The sequence below is a fragment of the Telmatherina bonti genome (assembly GCF_933228915.1).
Source record: "Telmatherina bonti genome assembly, chromosome: 7".
NCBI classification, from domain to species: Eukaryota; Metazoa; Chordata; class Actinopteri; order Atheriniformes; family Telmatherinidae; genus Telmatherina; species Telmatherina bonti.
In genome coordinates this window covers 37,077,324-37,105,219 of record NC_136625.1, presented here as the reverse complement: position 1 = coordinate 37,105,219, position 27,896 = coordinate 37,077,324, and the positions used below count along the sequence as shown (strand labels likewise).

The window sequence follows — 27,896 nt, the reverse complement described above, 5'->3', positions numbered from 1 at the left end:
TAACAAGTAAATAAAAGCAGAATCTCATGAATTCGCCTGTTCTTCCCAGTTGAAGATGAACAACATGTCAGATGATAAAACTGAGATGTTTTATCATGTAATGAAATTATGAGCTGATTGTGAATCTGATGCAACGACACATGTTTAGCATTCTTAGCAGGTGTTAGAATGTGTAAAAAGTGACGTTTAGCATTGTGTAGCATCCCCTCTCAACAGATGTGGAAGCTGCCCACGCCATCGGCACTAATGCAACCCCATCCCATCAGAGATGCAGGCTGATAACAAGCTGGATGCTCCCTCTCCTCTTTAGTCTGCAGGACACGCCGTCCATGCTGTCCACAAACTATTCCACATTCCAGCTGCAGATCTGGATTATTCTGGGTTATTCTAGATTATTCAGGGTTATTCTGGGTTATTTTGGATTATTCTGGTCTCTTGCATGTAAACATGATGGATGAAGAGATGTGGCAGCTCCCAGCAACGACTGCAGTCATTTGTAAACGACTGTTTGTTGGAGGGATGTGTTTCTGTCAGCTGGTGTGTATAACTACCTGTTAGACCGGTTACCTGTGCTCCTTTCTTACCATGCACACCGGATACAATCATGTACCACCTTCACTCTCACACATCCACACATTACAGTTTATCCAACACAGCATCTTCATTTACATCCACAGTGTCCTTAATTACGCCATGTAAGCGCATTTATATTCCAAGTAAACTTCAGGACACAGCTAATTAATTCCTGCTGTGGATTCTTTCTTTCTTTCCCAGCTGTGAAGACCAAGCAGGCCTGAGATAAATGAGAAAGGAAGAGCTTCAGATTACACAGTTTTCCTGCCAGCTTTGATTTGGACCTCACATGGTGCAAACAGCCCTCTCCTTGTTTATTTGAACTGGAGTGATGGTGTACATCAGATTATTAATGATCATGTGGTAATCTGGAGCTTCTATGTTGTGTGATTATTTAAACAAGACCTCTGCGCTTTGTCTGGCTCGTAGACCCAGCTGGAACGGAACGCCATTGTTGGGAAGATGCCCCTCTGAGGCGTGTTGATAAACGCTTCCTGTGTTTCTGTGACTACAGGCCGCCAGAGCTGATATACAAGTATGGCAACCTGAGCGAAGGGGCGTGCAAGCCGGGATACGCAGCAGCCAAAATGACCGTCATCTATCCCAAGTGAGGAGTGCTCTACTCATGTCATGCTGTTCATTATTATTACACACGTGTACACAGCAACATGTATGATGTTGGACTTCATATTATTTTAACGTGTACACAGCAACTTGTATGAAGTTAGACTTCACATTATTTTAACACATGTACACAGCATCATGTATGAAGTTAGACTTCACATTTTTTTTAACACATGTACACAGCAACATGTAATAAGTTAGACTTCACATTATTTCAACACATGTACACAGCAACATGTATGATGTTGGACTTCATATCATTTTAACATGTATACAGCAACTTGTATGAAGTTAGACTTCACATTTTTTTTAACACATGTACACAGCAACATGTAATAAGTTAGACTTCACATTATTTCAACACATGTACACAGCAACATGTATGATGTTGGACTTCATATTATTTTAACGTGTACACAGCAACTTGTATGAAGTTAGACTTCACATTATTTTAACACATGTACACAGCATCATGTATGAAGTTAGACTTCACATTTTTTTTAACACATGTACACAGCAACATGTAATAAGTTAGACTTCACATTATTTCAACACATGTACACAGCAACATGTATGATGTTGGACTTCATATCATTTTAACATGTATACAGCAACTTGTATGAAGTTAGACTTCACATTATTTTAACACATGTACACAGCAACATGTATGAAGTTAGACTTCACATTATTTTAACACATGTATACACAGCAACTTGTATGATAAACTTCACATTATTTTAACACGTGTACACAGCAACATATATGATGTTGGACTTCATATTATTTTAATGTGTACACAGCAACTTGTATGATAGACTTCACATTGTTTTAACACTTGTACACAGCATCATGTATGATGTTGGACTTCATATTATTTTAATGTGTACACAGCAACTTGTATGATAGATTTCACATTGTTTTAACACATGTACACATCAACATGTATCATGTTAGACTTCATATTATTTTAATGTGTACGTAGCAACTTGTATGATAGACTTCTCATTATTTCAACACATGTACACAGCAACATATATGATGTTGGACTTCATATTATTTAAACGTATACACAGCAACTTGTATGATAGACTTCACATTATTCTAACACATGTACACAACATGTATGAAGTTGGACTTCATATTATTTTAATGCATGTACACAGCAACATATATGTTGGACTTCATATTATTTTAACGTGTACACAACAACTTGTATGATAAACTTCACATTATTTTAACACATGTACACAACAACATATGATAGACTTCATATTATTTTAATGTGTACACAGCAACATGTATGATAAACTTCACATTATTTTAACTCGTGTACACAGCAACATATATGATGGTAGACTTCATATTATTTTAATGTGTACACAGCAACTTGTATGATAGACTTCACATTGTTTTAACACTTGTACACAGCATCATGTATGATGTTGGACTTCATATTATTTTAATGTGTACACAGCAACTTGTATGATAGACTTCACATTGTTTTAACACTTGTACACAGCATCATGTATGATGTTGGACTTCATATTATTTTAATGTGTACACAGCAACTTGTATGATAAACTTCACATTATTTTAACACATGTACACAACAACATGTAAGAAGTTGGACTTCACATTATTTTAACACATGTACACAGCAACATGTATGAAGTTAGACTTTACATTATTTTAATGCATAAGCACAGCAAAATGTATGGAGTTAGACCTCACATTATTTCAATGCATGTACACAGCAACATGTATGATAAACTTTACATTATTTTAACACGTGTACACAGTGAAGAGTTTGATGTTACACTTTAGATTTTTCTAACATATGACCATGGCAACATATATGATGTAAAACTTCAGATTTTTCATGTGAACATGGCTATGTGTATTATACTGAACCAAATATTGTCTAACTTGTGAACACAGCAACACGTATGATGTTAAACAATAAAATAATTACATCATGTGAACCTGGGAACACATATGACGTAAAATATCAGATTATTCTAACGTGTGTACACAGCAACATGTATGATATTAGGCTTCAGATGTATGATGTCCCTCCTCAGCCTGCAGGAAGCCCCTCATTCCAGTCCTATCTCATCTCCCATCTTCTTCCCACCACAAACACTTGACTGTGTCCTTGTAATCCCTGTTACACAATGCAGCCTCTGTCCCTCCACCCTCTGGTACAATCTGCCATCTTTCCTCCATCATATCACTGAGTCTGACACCAACTTCCTGTCCTGACTCATCACGAGTGCCCTGCCCCCCCCACCGCCCCCCTCCAAACAATCTTCCACGGCTTGATGGAGTTCCTTTTGATTGCCGGCCCCGTCTCCATGCCTTTGTTTGTGTCGACATCCGAGCGTGATCTATAGGACATTGTCCCATGAGCGTCGCGAGCTGAGTAATTTTCCACATAGATGATCCTCAGTGGCCCCGCGAGGACCACTTGACCCAGTTCTGGGACTTCACTTCAACAATCTGATGTGGATGTTGCCCAACATGAAACAAACACTGTTTAGGAATCGGACCAACTAGACAAGAAGGGCAAAGACATTTTAAAGAACAGTTGATGATAATTTTGTAAATAATCTGTATTTTTATTTCGTTCTGACATTTTTTGGCTCTGAGATTAAAGAAGAAATGCACTACAGAAAATCCTGGATTAGTTCCATTTCAGTTTTACCCAATTCTGATATTCCAGACTTGGTCTTAAACCAACTTTATTCATTTATCAGTGCAAAATTTATTGCTTTAATTGTATCTTATTTCGTTTCACTCTTTTCTGATTATGTTTTCTGTATATATCTCAGTAAATAATATTTTCTACCAGTTTACTTTGACAGTTTTTTCTCTGGCTTGTTATTTTTAGTCCCAGCTTTATTTACTTGGGTCAGTTGAACTAATTTCACAATAAAAGCATCATGTATAAAAACTTTACCTTGCGTAAATGAAAAACTGTTTCATTCTGAAATAAAGGAACTTAATCCAGAGGAAGTTCCTTCCATGACTTTTTCATGTGGAATCCACCTGATTTATTTATGACCACAGACGAAAGACAAGCCATGTGTGTAGTATTGGCTGACCATGGCGTTGTCATGGAAACAACACACATCCTCAACTCAGCTGCTCATCCCACACATACACTTTCCTTCCTGATGGGACTTCAGCAGTAAACAGCCTTTCCAAAGAATGATGAACTATGAAACATGGCCTAGATGGATATGAGTTCAAAGTCTGGCCTGTTGCCCTGGTAACCGCTGGTTATTACCCCGTCCAGCCCGGTCAGTCAGCAGGATTAATAATAGTAATATGCATGGTGTAAGATGATGTCTGTCCAGAGTGATTAGCGAACTTTCTCTGCTGCTCTGAACATTTAACGTTTAGAGGAAACTACTTTACTTAACCCCCCTCTCCAAGCCATCTCCTGCTTACTTGATGTTTGTGTTCTCTGAAGGTCCTCGCCCTGCTGCCGAGCACCCCCTCCCTTACCCAGCAGCCTTAAATCAAGTGTTGGCCGTGAACTCAAAGTGTCACGGTTATGAAAATATTGCATGTGAGAGATGGACCCAGCAAAGGAAATTAGCACAATGCCCCCCCCCCCCCCCCCCCCCCCCCCCCCCCCACCTGGCCTCCTGACTGTTTTAGAAACCCTTAGCATCCCCCCTCACCTTCGTCTCTCTGCGTTGTGAGGATGTCAGGGACTGACCGGTGGTCCGAGCTCAGCGACGTGGAGCGGAGCGGCTCTTTGTTATTTATAGGCTCTTATGGCCCCAGAAGTCCCGGGTTTGTTTTGGCAGAAGTCCTGTCAGCTGATGCGAGGAGGATGAGTCTGTCTCTACTCTCCTGCTTACAGGTGGAGATTAATGAAGGCTGGTAAGGGTGCTCGGAAGACCCTCAGCCGAACCGGAAGGTCTACGAGTGCAGATCTGTTTCAGAGATGTGTGTTCATCATCATGTTATGATAATAAGATTATTTCCAAGAAGCTCTCGTTTCTGCTTTCACATCTCTGCGAGTTAGCAGAGCTGAAATTTATGGTTATGGAGAATGTCGGCGTACTGCTGCTCAGTGCTAACCATCCTCCCAACAGCAGGAAGCATGCGGTCTGGTTCTGGCTGTGTAAGTCATGAGACAGCATCTTGTTGGGTTTCCGTAAGGCCGCCACGCTGCTGTGAGGGGTTCGGTGTCTTATAGAGGCATGTGCACAAAGAGCCATGAATATAAACATCAGGAAAGAAGAAGAAAGACTCTGGCATCCATCTAGCTATCACAGCAGGTCATAAAAACACACATCCATCCTGAAGCCATGCTCGCAGACGTGACACACGGCCCGGTTCTCGGGTCACAGGCGTGACTAAGAGGAAATGGATTCTTTTGATTCTGGAGCTGCTGTAAATCAAAGCAGAGACATGCATAGACAGGATTAGGAAGAGGCCGTGCTGGGAGTTGGTTGGTCACAGCCATGTTTTTTCCTAATGTACCGGCTTCTGGTTGCAGCGTAGCGTGTTCTCTTCATCATACAGAAACAGTCCTGTTTAAACACAAACCTCTAAAGTCTGGTTGGTTCTGTTCCATTGAGTGTTTCAGCCTGTAGGAACTGAGATTCAAGTCCGTTGGAGCGATGATGATGATGTATCAGATGCTGCAGATGTGAAGAGGAATCATGGCTGTGTGGAAGAAGGAAAATGACCTCCACTAACAAACACTTTCTCTTGGCTTTTCCCCTGCAGGTTCGTGAAACCGGCGCCCATGTTTCTTGATCGGAACTTCAAACGTTTTGGAAAAGTCAGCAACTACTTGCCTCCATTTGGCTTCAAAACACAAGGTAAAGATGTTTAGCATTGCTGTCATCCACCGGTGTGTACTGTCCATGAGACGTAAACACAGCCCGTCATCAAAGCGCTTCAGCGGGTGAAGCTGCGAACACGTTAACATGTCGTCAATCCCACATCCGGAGTCATGCCAGGATCACACGGCTAATCCATCATATTCTGCCAATCTTTTGTCAGTAATACTGTTTACAAATTCCCAGGGTTGCTTTATGAACGGACTGCTGGAAATGCGTGGAACAGCAACTAAACAGTAGCCATGACCTCATCTCATCCTCACACCGTTGCATGCTCGGGGACTGATTTCATGTCGGGTCTGGATCCCAGTTGGCAAAAGACGCTGCTTCTTTCAGGTCTTATCAGACGTTTAATCTGCAGAGTGAAGTCTGGGACAAGCAGCAGCCATGCTCGGTGTGACAGCAGAGCACCTGAAATCCGCCGCACAGGAGCGGTTGGTGATTAATGTGCAGAGTGAGACTAGAGTCACGCGAGGATAAAGACAGAAAGAACATGCACTAAAATGTACAATTTTTACTTAATAAAAAAACTTGTGTTCTCAGACTTGTTGACCTTTAGACACCACAGGTTTTTTTTTAAAAACACCACCACAGAGTTAATGGTTCTCGTTTTTAACCATTTTAATGATTTAAAACCACATTCAGCCTTTTTACAATGTTATTTAAAAGTCAACGTGATTGCGTCATGTTTATATATCATGTTGGGATGCACCGCCCCATCTGGAGAGCTTAGAGACAAAAACTTCCCAGTTACTTTCATTAAAACAACATAGTTTCATTTCCCAGTCACCCCAGTTTAAAATCATTCTTTCTTTAAAGGTGGGTAAGTCCTGTCCTCTCCGGTCCGGTCCAGTAGAATAAACACTGTGAGACGAAAACAAATAAAAAAATAAAATAAGAATCCAGAAAATCAAGGGGATGAATATATAAAGCTGCCCTTGGCAAAGTGGATTTGCTCAGCAGAACACGTCATCCAGAACATCAGTCTGCTTGCTTAAATGCTGGACAAGACACACACACACACACACACACACACACACACACACACACACACACACACACACACACACAAAAATAAATAAAAGTAGGTAGATAGGCAGGGTAGGAGATGTTGTCCAGGAGCATTAAAATGCTTCAAATCTTCTTCACACCATGTTTAATTAAATGCTCGAACAGAAAAATAAAAAAAATTGAGACACCTGTGGAACGAACTGGCCTGAAGTAACGGGGCAGGGCCGGATTAAAAGTGCACAGGTCCCTGGGCTCAGAGTGTTCCAGGGGCCCCCTTCCCCACCGCAACATGGTGAAAAGTGGGAATGATACACTGTGAAACTACATTTCTAACATCTCTCAGCCAGTGGAACCAATAGCAACACACTGGACACGGTGGTGTAACTATCTGGCTTTTATGTACATTATGTTTCATGTCCAAACTGCTGGTGTTTGTCCTACATGGGCCCCACATGGGTCCCAAGTGGGCGTGGGCCCATAATGCCCATTGGACAATCTGGCCTTGCAGAGGGTGAAACCTGAAGAAGAGGATTTGGAGTAGCTTGTTTGAAACTTTTTTCCATGGTCTCCTACTTTACCAGTAATGCCAGTGTTTCATTAGGAAGATTCCTCCAAATGAAACTGGTTTCCATGCTGGAAATTCTGGTATTTTAAATGATTTTGTTCTATAAAGTCAAGACTATTTTATTTTGATGTGTTTTTATCCATGAGCTGATGCAGCTTCTGTTTGTCTTCATGTCTCAGTGAAAGCTTGCCGGGGGAATGGGATCACAGGAGAAGGAACTTGATGTCCTCCAACTTTCCAATTGAAATACTTGAGCACACAGTGTTTATACTCGTTCCCTGACAGTAACACGCTGCAGCGCTTCAGATATGGACTCAGTACACAGTGCCATGGGAACAGAGGAGATAACATTAATCTCTTTCATATATGTCCAATCCTTCCACGCAGAGAATGTTACCTTTGTGCTCTGCTGTCATTTGAACACATGCAGTGGCTATGAAAGGAGAGTTCTACACCTGGTTTCTGTTTTCTCCACGCACGGTGGTGGCCGTGGCTTTTCCTTTTCACCGGTACTCATGTGGAGAGATCATACGTGTGGATCTTGAATAGAGCGCCACAAAGGATTCTAAATTGAGAGCTTGGCGTGGCGGCGGTGGGTGGGAAGTTTATTTTTACTTTTTATTTTGCCAGCCAGCATCTTTGGCACATGTCAACCTAAAAGCAGTTATGCAGCTTTCATTCTGTCTCAGAGGAAATGTTTATTTTTTCTTCATTTTAAGCTGAAATTGATGCTGTTTTCCCTTGTGTCGTCCTATCCACAGCATCGTTGCTCTGTGACTGAAGTTGATAAACTGCAGAGACAGAGTGGATTTTATGGGACATGAGCGTGAATAGCATGAAGCTCAGAAATGCAGCACTTTGTGGTTTTCCCCACACGGACAAGCAGCCACTTATCTCACTGATCTGATTCACATACATACCAGGACATGTCAACTTCCATCCGATGTCCTAAAGCTGCTCGCTGTCCCTCAGGCCTTTAGATGACCCCCTCCACCCCCCACCCACAAATCCAGCTTGGTGGAGAAAAAAAAAAAAACAAACCATGTGCATGTGTAAAAGAAAAAAATAATTGGTGTGAAATGTATTTTTTAAAGTAAATTAGAAGGTAGAGATTACTGTCATGAATGTTTGGAGTATCAGTTTCAAAAGCAGAGGCGCTGCTGGGGGGGGGTTGGGAAGATCCCAAGGGCCCACGGCGTATAGGGGCCCAAGAACATGTGCAAACTATATACGAACATTATTAAACCTTCATTAAATATAATATCTGTATTTTCAAAGGCTATAACAAAATATAGCAGTTAAATAAATGTATAAACAAAAAAAAAAAGAGGATTGACGTTGACCAAACAGCCCCGTGAAAGTGCACGATCCTTGAGGTGCTGTCCAGTCGGAGCGCATCAGTTCCATCAGCAGCAATTTGCCGTTTAGTTTGTGATCGGTATAAATGAACCTGTTGCTCAGTAAAATACGCCGGGAATCTACAGGATACTGCTGACTTCACTTCGTCCTGTTCAGACATCATGCATGATGTCAGCTGGTGGCGCGCAGGTCGACCCGGGACCCTCAAATGTTTTCAAATGTTTCCTGCAGGTTGCGTAGGGCTGGGTCTAGAAATGTTCACTGGAATTGTGGGGCGGTGCATCAAATGCGCCGGTGCAGTGCATGTAAACCATAGTCATACATGACTTGTTGTCACTACATTCACTCTGTTCTCAAACACATATCAGGCAAAATAAAATCAACCTTCACGCGTATATTTAGTGTGTGTAGCAACAGGTTTGGACAGGAGAGATGATTTTATAAATGCCAGACGAAAAAACTTGACCCACGTGTCACACCGGATGATAAAATAAGTGTTTCTTAATTTATTTATTTAAAATAACGAAACCCGGAGTCTCTAGTTTCTGTAATAAGCCCATCACGTGTCTGTACCTAATTTAGACACATTAGGTAATTTAGAGGCCGAGCTTCAGTCAGAAAGCTCAAAGGTCTGAGAATTAAGACACAACCAGACCAAGAAAGAGGAAAACGCCACAAACCCCACAGAGTTAACCAACATTTAATCAGTGCTAGTAAATATTTAGCAATATATATAGGATATTTATATTATTAATTCACCTTGTCACGATCACATATACACAAATGAGTCAGCTACAGCCCCAGTACCCTCCCTGTCCCAGCCCCCTCCCTATCCCATTGCTGTCCCTATCCCAGCCCCCTCCCTGTCCCAGCCCCCTCCATGTCCCAGTGCCGTCCCTATCCCAGTACCCTCCCTATCCCAGCCCCCTCCCTGTCCCAGCCCCCTCCATGTTCCAGCCCCCTCCCTGTCCCAGCCCCCTCCCTATCCCAGTGCCGTCCCTATCCCAGCCCCCTCCCTGTCCCAGCCCCCTCCCTATCCCAGTGCCGTCCCTATCCCAGCCCCCTCCCTGTCCCAGCCCCCTCCATGTCCCAGCCCCCTCCATGTCCCAGCCCCCTCCCTGTCCCAGCCCCCTCCCTATCCCAGTGCCCTCCCTGTCCCAGTGCCCTCCATGTCCCAGTACCCTCCATGTCCCAGCCCCCTCCCCGTCCTAGCCCCCTCCCTGTCCCATTGTCCTCCCTATCCCAGTGCCCTTCCTGTCCCAGTACCCTCCCTGTCCCATTGTCCTCCCTATCCCAGTGCCCTTCCTGTCCCAGTGCCCTCCCTATCCCAGTACCCTCCCTGTCCCATTGTCCTCCCTGTCCCAGTGCCCTCCCTATCCCAGTACCCTCCCTGTCCCATTGTCCTCCCTGTCCCAGTGCCCTCCCTGTCCCATTGTCCTCCCTGTCCCAGTGCCCTTCCTGTCCCATTGTCCTCCCTATCCCAGTGCCCTTCCTGTCCCATTGTCCTCCCTATCCCAGTACCCTCCCTGTCCCAGTGCCCTCCCTGTCCCAGTGCCCTCCCTGTCCCATTGTCCTCCCTATCCCAGTGCCCTCCCTATCCCAGTGCCCTCCCTATCCCAGTGCCCTCCCTATCCCAGTACCCTCCCTGTCCCAGTGCCCTCCCTGTCCCAGTGCCCTCCATGTCCCATTGTCCTCCCTGTCCCATTGTCCTCCCTGTCCCATTGTCCTCCCTGTCCCAGTACCCTCCCTGTCCCATTGTCCTCCCTGTCCCAGTGCCCTCCCTATCCCAGTACCCTCCCTGTCCCAGTGCCCTTCCTGTCCCATTGTCCTCCCTATCCCAGTGCCCTCCCTATCCCAGTACCCTCCCTGTCCCAGTACCCTCCCTGTCCCAGTGCCCTCCCTATCCCAGTACCCTCCCTGTCCCAGTGCCCTCCCTATCCCAGTGTCCTCCCTATCCCAGTGCCCTCCCTATCCCAGTACCCTCCCTGTCCCAGTGCCCTCCCTATCCCAGTACCCTCCCTGTCCCAGTGCCCTCCCTATCCCAGAGCCCTCCCTATCCCAGTGCCCTCCCTATCCCAGAGCCCTCCCTATCCCAGTACCCTCCCTGTCCCAGTGCCCCTCCCTGTCCCAGTGCCCTCCCTGTACATTGACAGCATTTGCAAAAAAGAGAAAATGCGTTTTTGATATTGTTCCTCCACCACGTAAAACGTCAACCAATAAAATATGTACTGAAACGAAGCAGCTCTACATGTTATAAAACCAATTAATAAGTGGTACAGAAGCTGTCATACTAATAAAGTTTTAAATGAATAATTGCAATTAAAATGATGTGGTCTCCCATCAAAATCCTCCATCATTAAGCTGAGTGGCTTATCTGTCCCTGCTGGTGAACATGGCACATGTAGACTCGAGTTGAGCCGGCACCTTCCAAAGGGAAGAAGTTACTGATGGATGGGGCTGATCACTCCTTTTCCCAACCCAGAGCGCAGAGTTAAAGAACTGTGTGCACCACAACCAGACACGCCATGGTGTAGCGACCATTGGTCAGATGAAGTGCAGGCAGAGGTGCCTCGATGCTCAGGAGGAAACCTGTTGTACAGCTGCACGTTTTCCAAGTGTCCTTGCTGGAACTCACCTGACTCAGACTCAGACAAGATCTGCACATGTCTGCTGTATTCATATTGATTTTAAGCAGGTCTGTTGCAGTGTGGACAATTAGAAAACCTGCAGGACCAGGATTGAGGATTCTTGCTTTAAAGGGGTTGACCAGTTCATCTCCCTAGTGTCCGGGCTACATGCACAGCTTTTATGTTCCTGCCTCACTTTATAGCTGCCTTTCTGTCATTTAAATATTGTGAAAAATGATAGTTTTACAAATTGTAATTGAATCAACATGAATTGAATTATAACAAATTGAAACAATTAAATAATCCACCCCTATTTAGAGGGTTAAAATGTGACTGCTCCCCATGTAGGCTTAGGTTGGCCATCCACTGAGTCACGACTTAATGATGTCTAATTCTGCATTATCTTCATCCCATTTCTTCTCTGAGATCTCTTGAGCCAGTAAAAGTCTGTCTGATGTCTTGTCTTCTCTTTTGCTTTGTTTTTTTCTCTTTTGTTTTCTTTATTTGATAACATCTTTCTTGGAAGAATCAGCCCTGATGCACGTTTAAACGGCCAGTATGTTAAAATCCTGTTGCTGGTTTGTGAAAAGAAGTTAGGTGTGGTTTTCCATGCTTGGGACCTAGCAGGGCAACAAGTACTCCAGGAATGTACATGATGAATGTCGGCGTCCCATCAGAATGAGTCATACTTATATTTTTAAGGTCAGACAGTGGTGCTTCATTAAGAACTGGCAGTGACGGGGAAGGTAACAAAGCCATCTGCACTATAACAGGGCTGTAAAGTTGCAGTCAAAAATCTTGTTCAGTTTTTTTTACTTTGCATACTTTTCACAAATACAAATCTTTTGATACATTAAATTCTTTTCCACACAGGCAAAAACTTTAATTTCTCAGGCAGATTTTCATTTACTACTACCAACGCTGAAATGATGTGCAAACATTCATTTAAAACATCAACATCATTCTGACTGATCCCATGGAGTTGGCTCGGTTCCTGACCTTGAAACTATAAACATCTCGCTGTCTCCATCTGTCTAATTTAGTTTTGGAGATAGCTGTTTGTAGTTTTTGGAAACTGCTGTGAACTGCAGCAAATCATCTTGCAGTTTGCTATAAAACAGATCTCAAAACTTACTGGAGCCTGGCTTTAACTGACTGGGACAGCTATTTCATTGTTTCGTTTACCTTTACTGACAGAAACATTCTTCAGTGTGACTTTTCCTCAGCCTGACAGCCAAAACACAACACTGCTTCTGTAGAGGTCTGTGGACGGCGCCGTGAACAAAGTCTGTAGACAGAATGCCACATACAAGGTCTGTAGAGAACGACATATACAAGGTCTGTAGAGAACGACATATACAAAGTCTGTAGAGAACGACATATACAAGGTCTGTAGAGAACGACATATACAAGGTCTGTAGAGAACGACATATACAAGGTCGGTACAAAGAGCGATGTGTACAAGGTCGGTAAAGACAGCGACATGTACAAGGTCTGTGGAGAGAGCGATGTGTACGAGATCGGTAGAGAGCGATGTGTACGAGGTCTGTAGAAAGAGCGACTTGTACAAGGTCTATACAGAGAGCGACCTATATGAGATCTGTACAGAGAGCGACGTGTACGGGGTCGGTGAAGAGAGCGACATGTACGAAATCCTTGGAGAGAACGGCATGTATGTGGTCTATAGAGAGAGTGACGTGTACGAGGTCTGCGGAGAGAGCGACGTGTACGAGGTCTGTAGAAAGAGCGACTTGTACAAGGTCTATACAGAGAGCGACCTATATGAGATCTGTACAGTGAGCGACGTGTACGGGGTCGGTGAAGAGAGCGACGTGTACGAAATCCTTGGAGAGAGCGGCATGTTCGTGGTCTGTAGAGTGACATAACTGTTTTATGGTTGAGAACATGAACCAGGAACATTTTTATTTAGAAAGTGAAGTTCCATTCTCTCACACCAGGATTATTTATATACTTTAGTCTACTCCCTTTCCAGCAATGTGTCTGTGTTGATGTTTGCTGGAATGCCATTGCTGTTCTTCTGTATTACCATTAAAGATAGTCTTCATTTCAAGAGTTCCATTGGCGACTAATGTCTGAACTTTCAGTCATCTGTCTTTGGCTCCACCGCCAGACATACTTGGCTGAAATGTTTACCACGTTCTTATAACAATTAGCTGCTATGTTGTCTTCTGAAGGAGAGCACTGCCCCCTGTGATTAATCACTTTTCACCCGCTTGGATCCAGGTGTGGTCTTCGGCCTTGTGTTTATGCTGCTTGAGGTGATGCTTGACGCCAGACATCGACACCACATCCAAACAATGAGCCTGGGCTCCACCCGCCTCTAATGTGGCTTAATCATTAGGATGGTTGGCCATGGTGAAAGGAGCTGTAACCAGTCTGAACCGTCCTCACCACTGTGTGCCCTATGGCGGTTTTACTGTGGTGATACAATATTTAGTCTCCAATCAACACACAGAGCCAGACAGCACAGATCATTCAAGAAGACACGAAAAGACCACAGTACTGCTAGAATATTAAGTACCACTAAATGCTGCAGAACTACTAGTTAAACAGTGCTAAAACACTGCTTAAGTAGCTTTAAAATACCACTGTAGTACCGTTAAAGTACAGTCATGAAAATATTTCATTGTCCTTCCAAACAACTGCTGTCAGGCTACACTAACTTCTGCCCTCACACAGGCAGTCCTACCAGTACTGTAGTATTATCGTGGGCACTTTTCAGCTTCCAGCTTCCGTTGGACTGTGGATGCGAGTGATTGAGGTGTCATGGCGACGTGATCGAGCTTCCAGAGATTTCCAATGGGCCCTTGGAATGCTCAGCCTGTAGGAAACGGCAAGTAGCTGAAAAGGGAGAGTTCATATTTGTTCTGTAATTGTGTGAAAGACGAGTGGACGTCGTAGGTGTCACTATGAAAGCAGTACTTACTATAGTACCATTACAAGGATAAAAGGCCTTGTGGAATTTCATTTATGTGATTATTTGATATGAACACATAACAACAAATGTAAACATGCTAGATTGTAGCTAAGAAGCTAATTTACATGGCAGGTAAAGAAAGAATATACAATTCAAGAAAACAATCAAATGTTTGTACAATAGAAATCCCAAATCTCTGCAGTTCTGAAATTAGCTGGATATTTACGTGCTCTGTGGTGATTATTCTCCAGAAAGTGAACCAGACACATTTAACAGCATGTTAGATGATAAACAGATGGTTTGTCATGTTTACACCTAAAATATGTTAGAAAGGAATCTGAACATTGAGATGCAAGAGAAGTTATAAATACCAGACCTAAAAATACTGAAGAGGAGCAGACTATTTGAAGCATCTAATACTGGAAGCACGAAGGCGTCAGGTATGCATGCTATGGCTAAACATCCTCCCCTGTATGATCAGACACCAGCTCAACATCTACGTCTTAACCAGGAAAATGTGCTTGTTTGACAACAGCATTCCTCTCTAAGAGCTTTTATGGGAGTTCCTGAACTTGGCATGTTCACGGCTCTTTTCTCCTCCATAATCCTGTAGCTGCTGTCACGATCTGTAGCTGGATGAATGGAGATAGGTGTTCAGGACCACCTGGACTACCGTGTCTCCAGGTATACTGAGGTGTGCTGATCTATTAAAAGATGTTTTTGCAGAACATCAGCTCATCTGTGGTTTTAAACTTCCTTGTTTGAAGTGACTTACCTTTGTTTTTTAGTACACCATTATGAATTATATGTTTAAACACAATTCCAGCTGGATGAAAAAACCATCTGGAGTATTTTTAGCTAATGTAATGTTGCAGCACAGGACTAATGCATCCATGTCCACGTGTTTGTTTTTCTGCAGAGAGAATAATAGACAACATTTTAACAACTACAAAGAATTATGGACTTGGAGAAGAGCTGGACAGGTATTCACACATCCTCGCCCTCTTCCACCTGAAATTCCTTAATGTCCATGTTACAGATGTGTCCTAATGTCTCTCTTTCCAGTCTCAGCTGTAAAAGATGCATCATTGTGGGCAACGGTGGGATCCTGTTCAACAAGTCTCTGGGCTCCCGTATAGATGACTATGATGTTGTGGTGAGGTAAGAAGCCTCAGCAGGTTGTCCCTCACCTTTCATAGTTCATACTTATTATTCAACTCAGCTTCAAAGCTTATTAAAGAAGACTTTCCCAAATAGTTGTTACTATGTCTGTCTGTCTATCCATCCATCCATCCATCCATCCATCTATTCATCCGTTTATTCATTTATCCATCTATCTGTCCGTCCATCAATCCATCCATCCATTCATTCATTTATCCATCCATCCATTCATTCATTTATCCATCCATCCATTCATTCATTTATCCATCCATCCATTCATTCATTTATTCATCCGTCCGTCCATCCATCCATTCATTCATTTATCCATCTATCCGTCCGTCCATCCATCCATCCATTCATTGATTTATCTATCCATCCATCCATCCATCCATTCATTTATCCATCCGTCCGTCCATCCATCCATCCATTCATTGATTTATCTATCCATCCATCCATTCATTCATTCATTCATTTATCCATCCATCCGTCCATCCATCCATTCATTGATTTATCTATCCATCCATCCATTCATTCATTGATTTATCCATCCATCCATCCATCCATCCATTCATTGATTTATCCATCCATCCATTCATTCATTGATTTATCCATCCATCCATCCATCCATTCATTCATTGATTTATCCATCCATCCATCCATCCATTCATTCATTGATTTATCCATCCATCCATCCATCCATCCATTCATTCATTGATTTATCTATCCATCCATCCATCCATTCATTCATTGATTTATCTATCCATCCATCCATCCATTCATTCATTGATTTATCTATCCATCCATCCATTCATTCATTGATTTATCTATCCATCCATCCATTCATTCATTGATTTATCTATCCATCCATCCATTCATTCATTGATTTATCTATCCATCCATCCATTCATTCATTGATTTATCTATCCATCCATCCATTCATTCATTGATTTATCTATCCATCCATCCATTCATTCATTGATTTATCTATCCATCCATCCATTCATTCATTGATTTATCTATCCATCCATCCATTCATTCATTGATTTATCTATCCATCCATCCATTCATTCATTGATTTATCTATCCATCCATCCATTCATTCATTGATTTATCTATCCATCCATTCATTCATTGATTTATCTATCCATCCATTCATTCATTGATTTTTCTATCCATCCATCCATCCATCCATCCATCCATCCATTCATTCATTGATTTTTCTATCTATCCATCCATCCATTCATTCATTGATTTTTCTATCTATCCATCCATCCATTCATTCATTCATTCATTTATCCATCCATCCGTCCATCCATCCATTCATTGATTTATCCATCCGTCCATCCATCCATTCATTGATTTATCTATCCATCCATCCATTCATTCATTGATTTATCCATCCATCCATTCATTCATTGATTTATCCATCCATCCATCCATCCATCCATTCATTCATTGATTTATCCATCCATCCATCCATCCATTCATTCATTGATTTATCCATCCATCCATCCATCCATTCATTCATTGATTTATCTATCCATCCATCCATCCATTCATTCATTGATTTATCTATCCATCCATCCATCCATTCATTCATTGATTTATCTATCCATCCATCCATCCATTCATTCATTGATTTATCTATCCATCCATCCATCCATTCATTCATTGATTTATCTATCCATCCATCCATTCATTCATTGATTTATCTATCCATCCATCCATTCATTCATTGATTTATCTATCCATCCATCCATTCATTCATTGATTTATCTATCCATCCATCCATTCATTCATTGATTTATCTATCCATCCATCCATTCATTCATTGATTTATCTATCCATCCATCCATTCATTCATTGATTTATCTATCCATCCATTCATTCATTGATTTATCTATCCATCCATCCATTCATTCATTGATTTTTCTATCCATCCATCCATCCATCCATTCATTCATTGATTTTTCTATCTATCCATCCATCCATTCATTCATTGATTTTTCTATCTATCCATCCATCCATTCATTCATTGATTTTTCTATCTATCCATCCATCCATTCATTCATTGATTTATCTATCCATCCATTCATTCATTGATTTATCTATCCATCCATTCATTCATTGATTTATCCATCCATCCATTCATTCATTGATTTATCTATCCATCCATCCATCCATCCATTGATTCATTGATTTATCTATCCATCCATCCATCCATCCATCTTATCCGGGGTCGGGTCATGGGGGCAGCAGCCTAAGCAGGGAAGCCCAGTCCTCTTTCTTTCCAGCCACATTGCCAACTCATCAGGGAGGATCCAGAGTCGTTCCCAGGCTAGCCGAGACACAATCCCTCCAGCATGTCCTGGGTCTTCCCGGGGTCTCCTCCCGCAATTTAGTTCTTACTCTGAATGAAATGTAAATAACGTCAGAATGTTGTGAACCATCTTTCTTCCCAGTGGAAGATGAACAACATATCAGATGATGAAACAATCATTTTACAATTTGATGGAAAATATGGGCTGATTGTGATGGCAGCAGTAAAACAAACCCTGATGAGGTTTATAAATCATTTTATTCAGTTTTTATTTACATTTTCGGACAGTGCTGACTTTAACAAGTCACACATTTCAGTTGGTTCCTGATGAAGAATTTTAATGAAAGGAAATGAAAAACATAGAAAATGAGCCTCTCTATAAATTTTAGTGTATTTTGAGTTTTTCTGTCGGAGTGTGAAATGTTGCAGGTTTTTGGAGTCTGAGCTGTCTCCCACGTGGACAGATATTACAGAAACATTCTGCAGATATTACAGCTTGCAAACACATTTCTGTTTGCATTTCACCCAAACTTCCTCACCATCATGTGATGTTCTGTGATATTCTGAGTCCTCCACACTTTAAAGATCTCCAAACAGATTTTCCATCATCATGTCAAGACATCCTCAAACCTCTGTTTGTCTTTCTTCAGGTAGTCTGTGATGCATTTGTGTGTCTTTAGACCAGTTTTTCAACCTTTTTTGAGCCAAGATACTTTTTTTTTTCATTGCAAAGATCACAAGGCACACCACAAACCCAAGCTGTTCAAAATGAAACTTTTTATTAAGCTTATAAAGGTTTTATTACCAAAGTGTCTCAAATAAATATTAAACAAACATATAAATATATATAATCATGGACGGACTTTTACTGGCTGGAGAGGTCTCAGAAAAGAGGCGTGATGAAGATGATGCCAGATTAGACGTGAAGGGAGATTTCATGGAAGAGTTGTCTGTCATTCCACCTCTTGTCTTCCTCTTCTTGCATGTATAAGATGAGTCAGCCATGGTGCCAGCATGTTTATGTCCATGTGCTAGCATGTGAAACAGTGTGTGCAGCATCACGTAACGTGTCCAACGTAGTTTTCTATCCTCTGGATGCTGCAGAACTACGACAGGTCCAGGAATGGACATCATAAAACTTAAGAAGTTCCTTTAATTTCCGTGACAATTTTTCATCATGACCTTTTATGAAATGTTGATTTCATTTTTATTTTATTCATTTGTGCTTTTCTTATGTTGGCAGGTTGAATGAAGCCCCAGTACTTGGTTACAAGAGAGATGTAGGGACCAAAACCACCATGAGGATCACATATCCAGAGGGAGCCATTCAGAAACCTGAAAACTATGAAAGAGATTCGCTTTTTGTCTTCTCTGCTTTCAAGCCGCTTGATTTCAAGTGGCTCAAACACATGGTCTTCAAGGAAAAGCTGGTAAGGACATATTTCAGTCTCTTTTAAGTAGACACGGTGAAACATGTAGTCGTTTACAGACAGACTGAACCCTGATCAGTAGATGACCATATTTGTACACTTCACTGTACAAAATGCTTCTTCATGCTCGTCCATGAAATCAGAGTTCTCCCACCAGCATCTGCCTTCAGCTAAAAAATGCTGTATGTTTATTATTTTAGAAAAAAACCTATCAAAGTCTCAAGGCCTTATAATACCTTCTAGTATTATAATAACATTCTTTTCTGAGTATTAAATAAGTGCTGATGAAGCGGTGCATATTGGCTCGGAGATGCAGAGAAATCCACAAATCCTGATGTGTAGAGAAAAACCACGAACACACCGTAAACTCAGCTGCCGTCATCTGAACATAAACCTGCAACATCACGATCGCCTCAGTTAAATCACACGTTTAATACAAGCAGACACGTCTTTTAGCTAATCACATATTCTGATACTCCGCTATTCTTAATAATGATCATAATAATAATAATTTTCTTAATAATAATAATAATAATAATAATAATAATAATAATAATAATAAATACTTAATAATGACAACAATAATAAAAATAACATTTCTAATATAATAATAATAATAATAAAAACAATAATTTATAGTAATAAATAATAAAGAAAACATTCCTAATAATAATAATTAATAATAATGGATGATATTTATTATGTACACTTTTGCAGACAACCCTCAAAGCGCTAACATTTGATCCATTATTCCTCCTCTCCTCATGCATCTTGGTAATGACCAGGTCCAAGCTGTCCTGAAACAGACTGATGGAAACATGGCCGCCAGTCTGCATCCTGTAAACCGTAAAATCCCAACAAGCACCAGACCACCAGCTGTTACCACGCGGTTCGCTGTGCCCTCTGTGTGTGTTTACTGCTGGGCAACAATTAAAAACCTTGAATCATGACTAATCATATGAAATTTTGCGATTAATTGTGAATAATTACACTTATGCCCAAAATATCGTTTTCCTTTTAAATGACTGTGAAGTGACAAAATGTGGTGAGCAGATTTCTCTTTAAACAATAACAGGTAAAATATCATGGTAATATAATCCAACATTTATATAAAAGAAGGATGAAAATGTTTGGATTTACTCATGAAAAGGCAACATGCAGGGGCTGAACGGACTGAAATCCAGATGAATTGAAGGTGGAGGACGAATGTACGGCTTCAGATTTTACGTAGAGCCGTCATGAATATCTGCACCTGATCCAGAACCTGCAGTCTCCACTGCTGATGCGTCTGCTTCCGTCTGCAGTAAATAAACTGTGAGATTTGCGAAATGCTGGTAGCGATTGTTGTAAACATGCAGATCAACAGAACCAGCAACAGTCAAACTGCTGCGCTGCAGGATTCTTCTGTTTCCTCACTGCTGGGAGATCTTCTGGCATTGCTGCTTGGTGATCAACATCAAAACAACACTGCTTAGAACAGTAAAGGACAATAGAATTATAATAGAACATGGTTAGGACATGGAAGGACAAACTGAAACTGAGGAGTGTTGGATTAAAGGACAAATGTAGGAAAATGGCTTTATAAATAAAGCTACATTTGATTTGATTTGACAAGTAAAAGGATGAAAGGAACATTTCTGGACAGGAAGAATCAGTGGAAAGTAGGTAAAATGGAGGAAAATAGCAGTCTGATGGCCCTCCGGCTTCTGATGGCGTCCAGATTTTCTGCTGTGTTGGAAGGATGGACAGTGGAAATGACTGCTAAGGGTAATTGATCTGGCCTCTGGCGGCAGGCTCCACCCCCTTTGAACTGCTGAGGAGGGAAGAATGGTTCTCATGGGTTTATAATCAGAGGCCATTTCCTCAAAATGCATTAAATCAAGATTTCTCTTAAGGTGCAAGTGACAGCGTTCTTAAAAGGACCCAACGCTCATTCCACCAACAGCGTCATCAAGTTTAAAGGGCCGAAAGGATCATGGAGTTCGAGGAGAAAAGAGCTTTTTGTTTTAACTAGAGTAGATATTAGGCAAAGTCTTCATGCAAAGCTGCACACAATCTGGTAAATGCTGCATGTTTCTGGAGGTTATAATGTTTATATTATATCTATGAGGAGGCTCCACCAAATAAGTTCAAGGAGATTTAAATATCCTTTTAAACTCCATTTAGCTCCTGCTTCCAGCTTAGGAACAGAGGTTTAGTCATTCATTATTTTCATATTTGAAACTTTAAAACTAATAAAACAATTGTATCAGAAAGATGCTGTACGAACTGACAAAGAGGCACATGGTCACATAGCGGTTTTTCTCAGCATGCAGCCTTTCTGATCCTGGAGGGTAATACTTGCCTCCTGAGGATGATGATTGGTCACCAAGTGACAGTGGAAGTGATGCTTCATCATGTCCGTACGTTCGTCTGTTAATACCTCACTATCACTGGGGACTGCAGGAGTAAACTTTCTGTTATCATGGGTGTAATTTCATGTGAGCACAGTGATTAAAAGAAAATTTAAAAAAATAGACATGTAGTGTCCACAGAAAGTCCAGACTCTTAGCGAAAAGCTCATAATACTCGTTACCACAACCACCAAACGTAATAAACAATGAAAACACCAAGTACACAAAGCCTGCAGAAATACGTAAACAGAAATAATGGACCCCGGGTCCACCCAGCGCCATGGAAACGAACAAACAACACCTCTACTGAAAGCACACATCCCACAGATTCCAAACATACCAGTTTCATCATGCTGTGACCAAGATGAACTAAACCAGAGTCAAAAGAAGGCTGAATTTATTCTGTCTTACCTTTGCTGTTTTGCCTTCAAAACTTTAATCCACCAACAAAAAAACTGCATTTAGTAAAACAACTACATTTCCCATTTAGTTTTGGGAGTAGTTAGCCGTTCAAAATCAGCATTTTCTTCCCGGTAACATCAGTTTGATTGGACGACAGGTCCCAGTCATTCTGCGTCACAAACATTTCCGACTTTACTGGTGTTGATTGGTCAATTTGAATTAAACATGATAACATTGGTGTGATTTACCGCATCGCTTCAAAATGGGGGTCGTCATACTGATTGGCCAATCATAGCCAAAGTTAGAGCCTGGTGTGAAGGTAATACACAAAAATATGCAACCTGTGCGCACATCTGCAGAGCGTATTACACATATGTCCACCGCACACACCCACCGTGGTAGTCAGTGTCACATCTGCTTTTCACTCTTTATTAGGAAAAAAACACAAACAATAGAACAACAGGACTCCAGAAGACATGCTGCTCTCTAGAAACAGTCCTGGAAATTATTTAAAAGTCAGTCGAATCGAGTTGTGCGTGCAAGATTCCACATCTGATGCCGAGGCCTCCAGCAGGCGGGCTGGGGAAACTGGAATGCTGAATATAAACGGAAGATGACTCAATGAATATGTTGCGTTTGTCATCACGCAACATGATTACCACAAACTTAGTTTTATTTTGTTCTTCTGTAAATAGTGTTTTCTAGCAAACATGTTTCTTGTTGTGAGTCAAACACAGACTGTATATAAAAAGATGGGCGGAGCCTCCGTGACGTCACCCGTAGGTTTCTGAAGAGCTGAATTGAAGCTCGGTGGGCGGTTCCTACCATCACCATCTTGACAGGGGCATGCGTGTCGTCTCACTCGGAAAATACAAATATGGGCAAAGAGGTGGAGCAGAAAGGGGGGGCTCTGAGCGTCATGGTGGATGATTGACATTAAGTAAACTCTGACCTGCCTGTAGCTAAAAGCTAACCCGGAGCTAACAGAAACTAACCAGCTAATGGAGGTAAGTGGGAAGCGGGAAATCGGGTACCTGTCAATCAAAAGGACACAACCCTAATAATGCCCAATTTCGAGATTAAATTACTTTTAAACGGGCGAGTTAGAAAAAAAATTTACTCCCCTCACAGTTGTCATGAAGGTAAATATGGCCTATTAAACCTAAAATGGATTTTTGAACCAGGCTGTAAACATGTTTATTTCTGCTGTGAAGTTGGTCTTTTTAACATGGGAGTCTATGGGGATTTGCTCTGTTTTGCTGCTCCTAGTGGACGAAGAAGGAACTGCAGTTTTATGTAATTCCCTATAGACTTAATTTTTAACTACCGGAGGTTGCCGCTTGGTCAAACATCATCATTCTGATGGTTTTATATAAATGGGGTGACAAATAATTGAGGAATTCTTTACAGATATTCAGAAAACAACATTTAAACGCCTGCAAATGAAGTTGGATCATTTCTGCCATGCAATACCTAAAAAAATCTCCATTTTCACACATGACGCCAAACTGTGCCGCACTGTGCCGAATTCTGTCAAACTGTGCAGACTTGAAAACCACTTGGCCACCTCTTTACTAAAATCCCTGTAACTTTGTTGTACTCGGCTTCAGTTCCATGAAACTTTGCACTGTCTACATGTTGAGGCATGTTTTTCTTGGTGTTTTTGTCTACAGAAGCTACATTTTAAAGCTTTTATATATGATGAAATGTAAATATTTAGGCAAGGAAAAAAAATATAAAAATGCTCTCATGTTCCATTTTCAATTATGTTAAAATAGTAGCATCGGTTGTGATAATTTCACTTGAGATAAAATCCCAGAAGTCTTAACTTTAATCTGTTACCACAATGGTTTATGTAGAGTGTATAGTCACAGAGAAATATTCAATTCTATTTGTGTTTTTTCAAGCTAAAACCTTCTAAAGTCCCTTGGGCTGGAAGAGGTTAACCACCCAGATGCTTTATGTAGGAGAACAGGAATTAATGAAAAGCCAGTGTGTACAGATGTGTTTCCAGGAGGGACTTGTGAGTTCCTGATGGGTTGTGGAAGTGAGGAGGAGGAGGAAGCTCGGTTCACCGATGTCCACCAGGTAGTGATGGAAAGAATAAAAGAAAACCTGTATCGATCCCTCAGTGGTTGCAACAGTGCAGGTGCAGTACACAGAGGAACGCAGGTGATGTTTTAAAAAAAACATTTAAATATTGAGTAATAATATGTACATTAAATAAATATGTACATAAACATTTATATAAATATGTAAACACTTAAGTCTGAAGTCTGACCACTGCAGGAAGGAAAGACCTGTGGTATCTCTCCTTCACAAATTGGTAACAGATCTTCGGTCTGGTGCTTGTTGCATGTTTGGTGCATGAAGCGTTAACTCCCAACACGGCAGAGTTTAAAGCAATACATGAGGGAAAAGGTGAGTACTTCACTTCTGAGCTACAGGACGTTTCTTATCAGTCAATGTCAACAGGTTCCTCATCAGACTGATATTGAATGAGATCATTTTACAGGAAGGTAGGTTCAATGTGACCATCCTAAAGGCTGGTAGATGCATGCTGGGATGCAGCATTCCCAGTGAAACTTGCTGCTGATGACTCAGTGAGGTGGGACTGACATTCGTCTGCTTGGCTTACTCTGCTGTGACCGGTGGCCTTCTCCTGTGGTGCCCAGTCAGCCATGGCAGTCTCAGACATGTGAGACAGATTACACTGTGTGGTCTCCTCAGGTCCTGGACCACACATGATATAGGAGTGGTCGGAGGTTTATCCAAGGAGAAAGCACCGCTCAAGAGATGTCACTGCTACATTTATGACTTATTTTAATGTTTTTAAAATGCCAGATAAACGTATTTCATTTGATTTACTGCTGCTGTGGAACAATTACAATATTTAACAATAATTAGTTGCATGAAAGTTTGCAATTAATTGCACGTTATAACAATATGTCCTTTTCCTTTAGAAGTTCTGTTTAATAAAGAAAACGTTTTGGTTTGCAGGAAACACGTCAACCTGCTGAAAATCAGACACGTTTCTCATCACACAGGAACATCATGTCCGTCACAGAAACTTCATGCTCGTCACGGGAACTGAATGTTCGTCACGGTAACTTCATGTCTATCCTGGGAACTGCATATTTATCACGGGAACTCAGTGTCTTTAACAGGAACTCTGTATCTATCATGGGAACTCTGTGTCTTTCACTGGAACTTGGTGTCTATTACGGGAACTCTGTCAATCATGGGAACTTGGTGTGTATCATGGGAACTCTGTGTCTTTAATGGGAAATTGGTGTCTTTCATTGGAACTCTGTCAATCATGGGAATTTGGTGTCTTTCATAGGACCTGTGTCTTTCATAGGACCTGTGTCTTTCACGGGAACTCGGTGTCTTTCACGGGAACTCGGTGTCTTTCACGGGAACTCGATGTCTTTCACGGGAACTCGATGTCTTTCACGGAAACTTGATGTCTTTCACGGAAACTTGATGTCTTTCACGGAAACTTGATGTCTTTCACGGAAACTCAGTGTCTTTCACGGGAACTCGATGTCTTTCACGGGAACTCGATGTCTTTCACGGGAACTCGATGTCTTTCACGGGAACTCGATGTCTTTCACGGGAACTCGGTGTCTTTCACGGGAACTCGGTGTCTTTCACGGGAACTCGGTGTCTTTCATGGGAACTCGGTGTCTTTCATGGCAACTCGGTGTCTTTCATGGCAACTCGGTGTCTTTCATGGCAACTTGGTGTCTTTAATGGGAACTTGGTGTCTTTCATGGGAACTTGGTGTCTTTCACGGGAACTTGGTGTCTTTCACGGGAACTCGGTGTCTTTCACGGGAACTCGGTGTCTTCAATGGGAACTCTGTGTCTTCAATGGGAACTCTGTGTCTTTCACGGGAACTCGGTGTCTTCCACGGGAACTCGGTGTCTTCCACGGGGAACTCGGTGTCTTCCACGGGGAACTCGGTGTCTTCCACGGGAACTCGGTGTCTTTCATGGGAACTCGGTGTCTTTAATGGGAACTCGGTGTCTTTAATGGGAACTTGATGTCTTTCACGGGAACTTGATGTCTTTCACGGGAACTGGGTGTCTTTCACGGGAACTCGGTGTCTTTCATGGCAACTTGGTGTCTTTAATGGGAACTCGGTGTCTTTAATGGGAACTCGGTGTCTTTCATGGCAACTTGGTGTCTTTAATGGGAACTTGGTGTCTTTAATGGGAACTTGATGTCTTTCATGGGAACTTGATGTCTTTCATGGGAACTTGGTGTCTTTCACGGGAACTCGGTGTCACGGAAACTCGATGTCTTTCACGGGAACTCGGTGTCTTTCACGGGAACTCGGTGTCTTTCACGGGAACTCGATGTCTTTCACGGGAACTCGGTGTCTTTCACGGGAACTCGGTGTCTTCCACGGGAACTCGGTGTCTTCCACGGGAACTCGGTGTCTTCCACGGGAACTCGGTGTCTTCCACGGGAACTCGGTGTCTTCCACGGGAACTCGGTGTCTTTCATGGGAACTCGGTGTCTTTCATGGGAACTCGGTGTCTTTAATGGGAACTTGATGTCTTTCACGGGAACTTGGTGTCTTTCACGGGAACTCGGTGTCTTTCACGGGAACTCGGTGTCTTTCACGGGAACTCGATGTCTTTCACGGGAACTCGGTGTCTTTCACGGGAACTCTGTGTCTTTCACGGGAACTTGATGTCTTTCACGGGAACTTGGTGTCTTTCACGGGAACTCGGTGTCTTTCACGGGAACTCGATGTCTTTCACGGGAACTCGGTGTCTTTCACGGGAACTCGGTGTCTTTCACGGGAACTCTGTGTCTTTCACGGGAACTCTGTGTCTTTCACGGGAACTCTGTGTCTTTCACGGGAACTCTGTGTCTTTCACGGGAACTCGGTGTCTTTCACGGGAACTCGGTGTCTTTCACGGGAACTCGTTGTCTTTCACGGGAACTCGTCTTTCACAGGAACTCGTTGTCTTTCTTGGTAACTTTCTTCGAATTTAGTGTCTATGACTACAACTTTGTGTCTATCACGGGAACTCCTGGTTGCGATAAAACTGTTTTTACTGGTAAAAATGGTTTTAGTTGTCATCTCCTAGAAAACTTAATTTAAAAAATTAGGATTGAGTTGAATAATTTCACAGCTTTAAAATCATCTCAGGTGAGTCCGAGGAACAGTAGATTAACAGACAGGTTTGTATTTAATATGGCAGCTCAGAAAGTGCATTTGAACACCACCAGCTGTGCACACTATGCATACACCCTGATGACCAACTCCACCAACTACCACAACACTTGATTCCCTCACCGGCCCCAGGGTGCTACCTGGTCTGTGCGAAACACTGCAACTTTAACGCTGTGTGGATCTGCTTCACTCTAAACACAGAGGGAATAATCTGATTAATTTCCAGCCTTATGGTGAAAACGGACAGAAAGCAGGATTAGAATCTTGTAAGCTGAGATAAATCTTCTCAACATGCACAGTAACTTCCATCCATGAACTTTTAGTGATAAATTATCCAGATTTCTGTCCTGTAACTTCTCTAGCATTGCATCCTTACCTTGTCTGGTAAGATAAGCCTCATGCACCATCCAGTACCTGGGATTAAAAGGTTAATA

The 27,896-nt window shown here is 42.0% G+C and overlaps 1 protein-coding gene across 2 annotated transcripts in view; it reads left to right on the top strand.

Moving 5' to 3' along the window:
* The window catches only part of LOC306757964 (CMP-N-acetylneuraminate-beta-1,4-galactoside alpha-2,3-sialyltransferase-like), a 74,325-nt gene that overhangs the window by 19,220 nt on the left and 27,209 nt on the right, over positions 1-27,896 (top strand). For both annotated transcript variants that reach the window (XM_079243161.1, XM_079243160.1), the window contains 5 exons: positions 1,088-1,180; positions 5,947-6,041; positions 15,482-15,545; positions 15,628-15,723; positions 19,287-19,473. In XM_079243161.1, the coding sequence (XP_079099287.1) occupies positions 1,088-1,180; positions 5,947-6,041; positions 15,482-15,545; positions 15,628-15,723; positions 19,287-19,473 (535 nt within the window). The remainder of the gene's footprint in view (positions 1-1,087; positions 1,181-5,946; positions 6,042-15,481; positions 15,546-15,627; positions 15,724-19,286; positions 19,474-27,896) is intronic.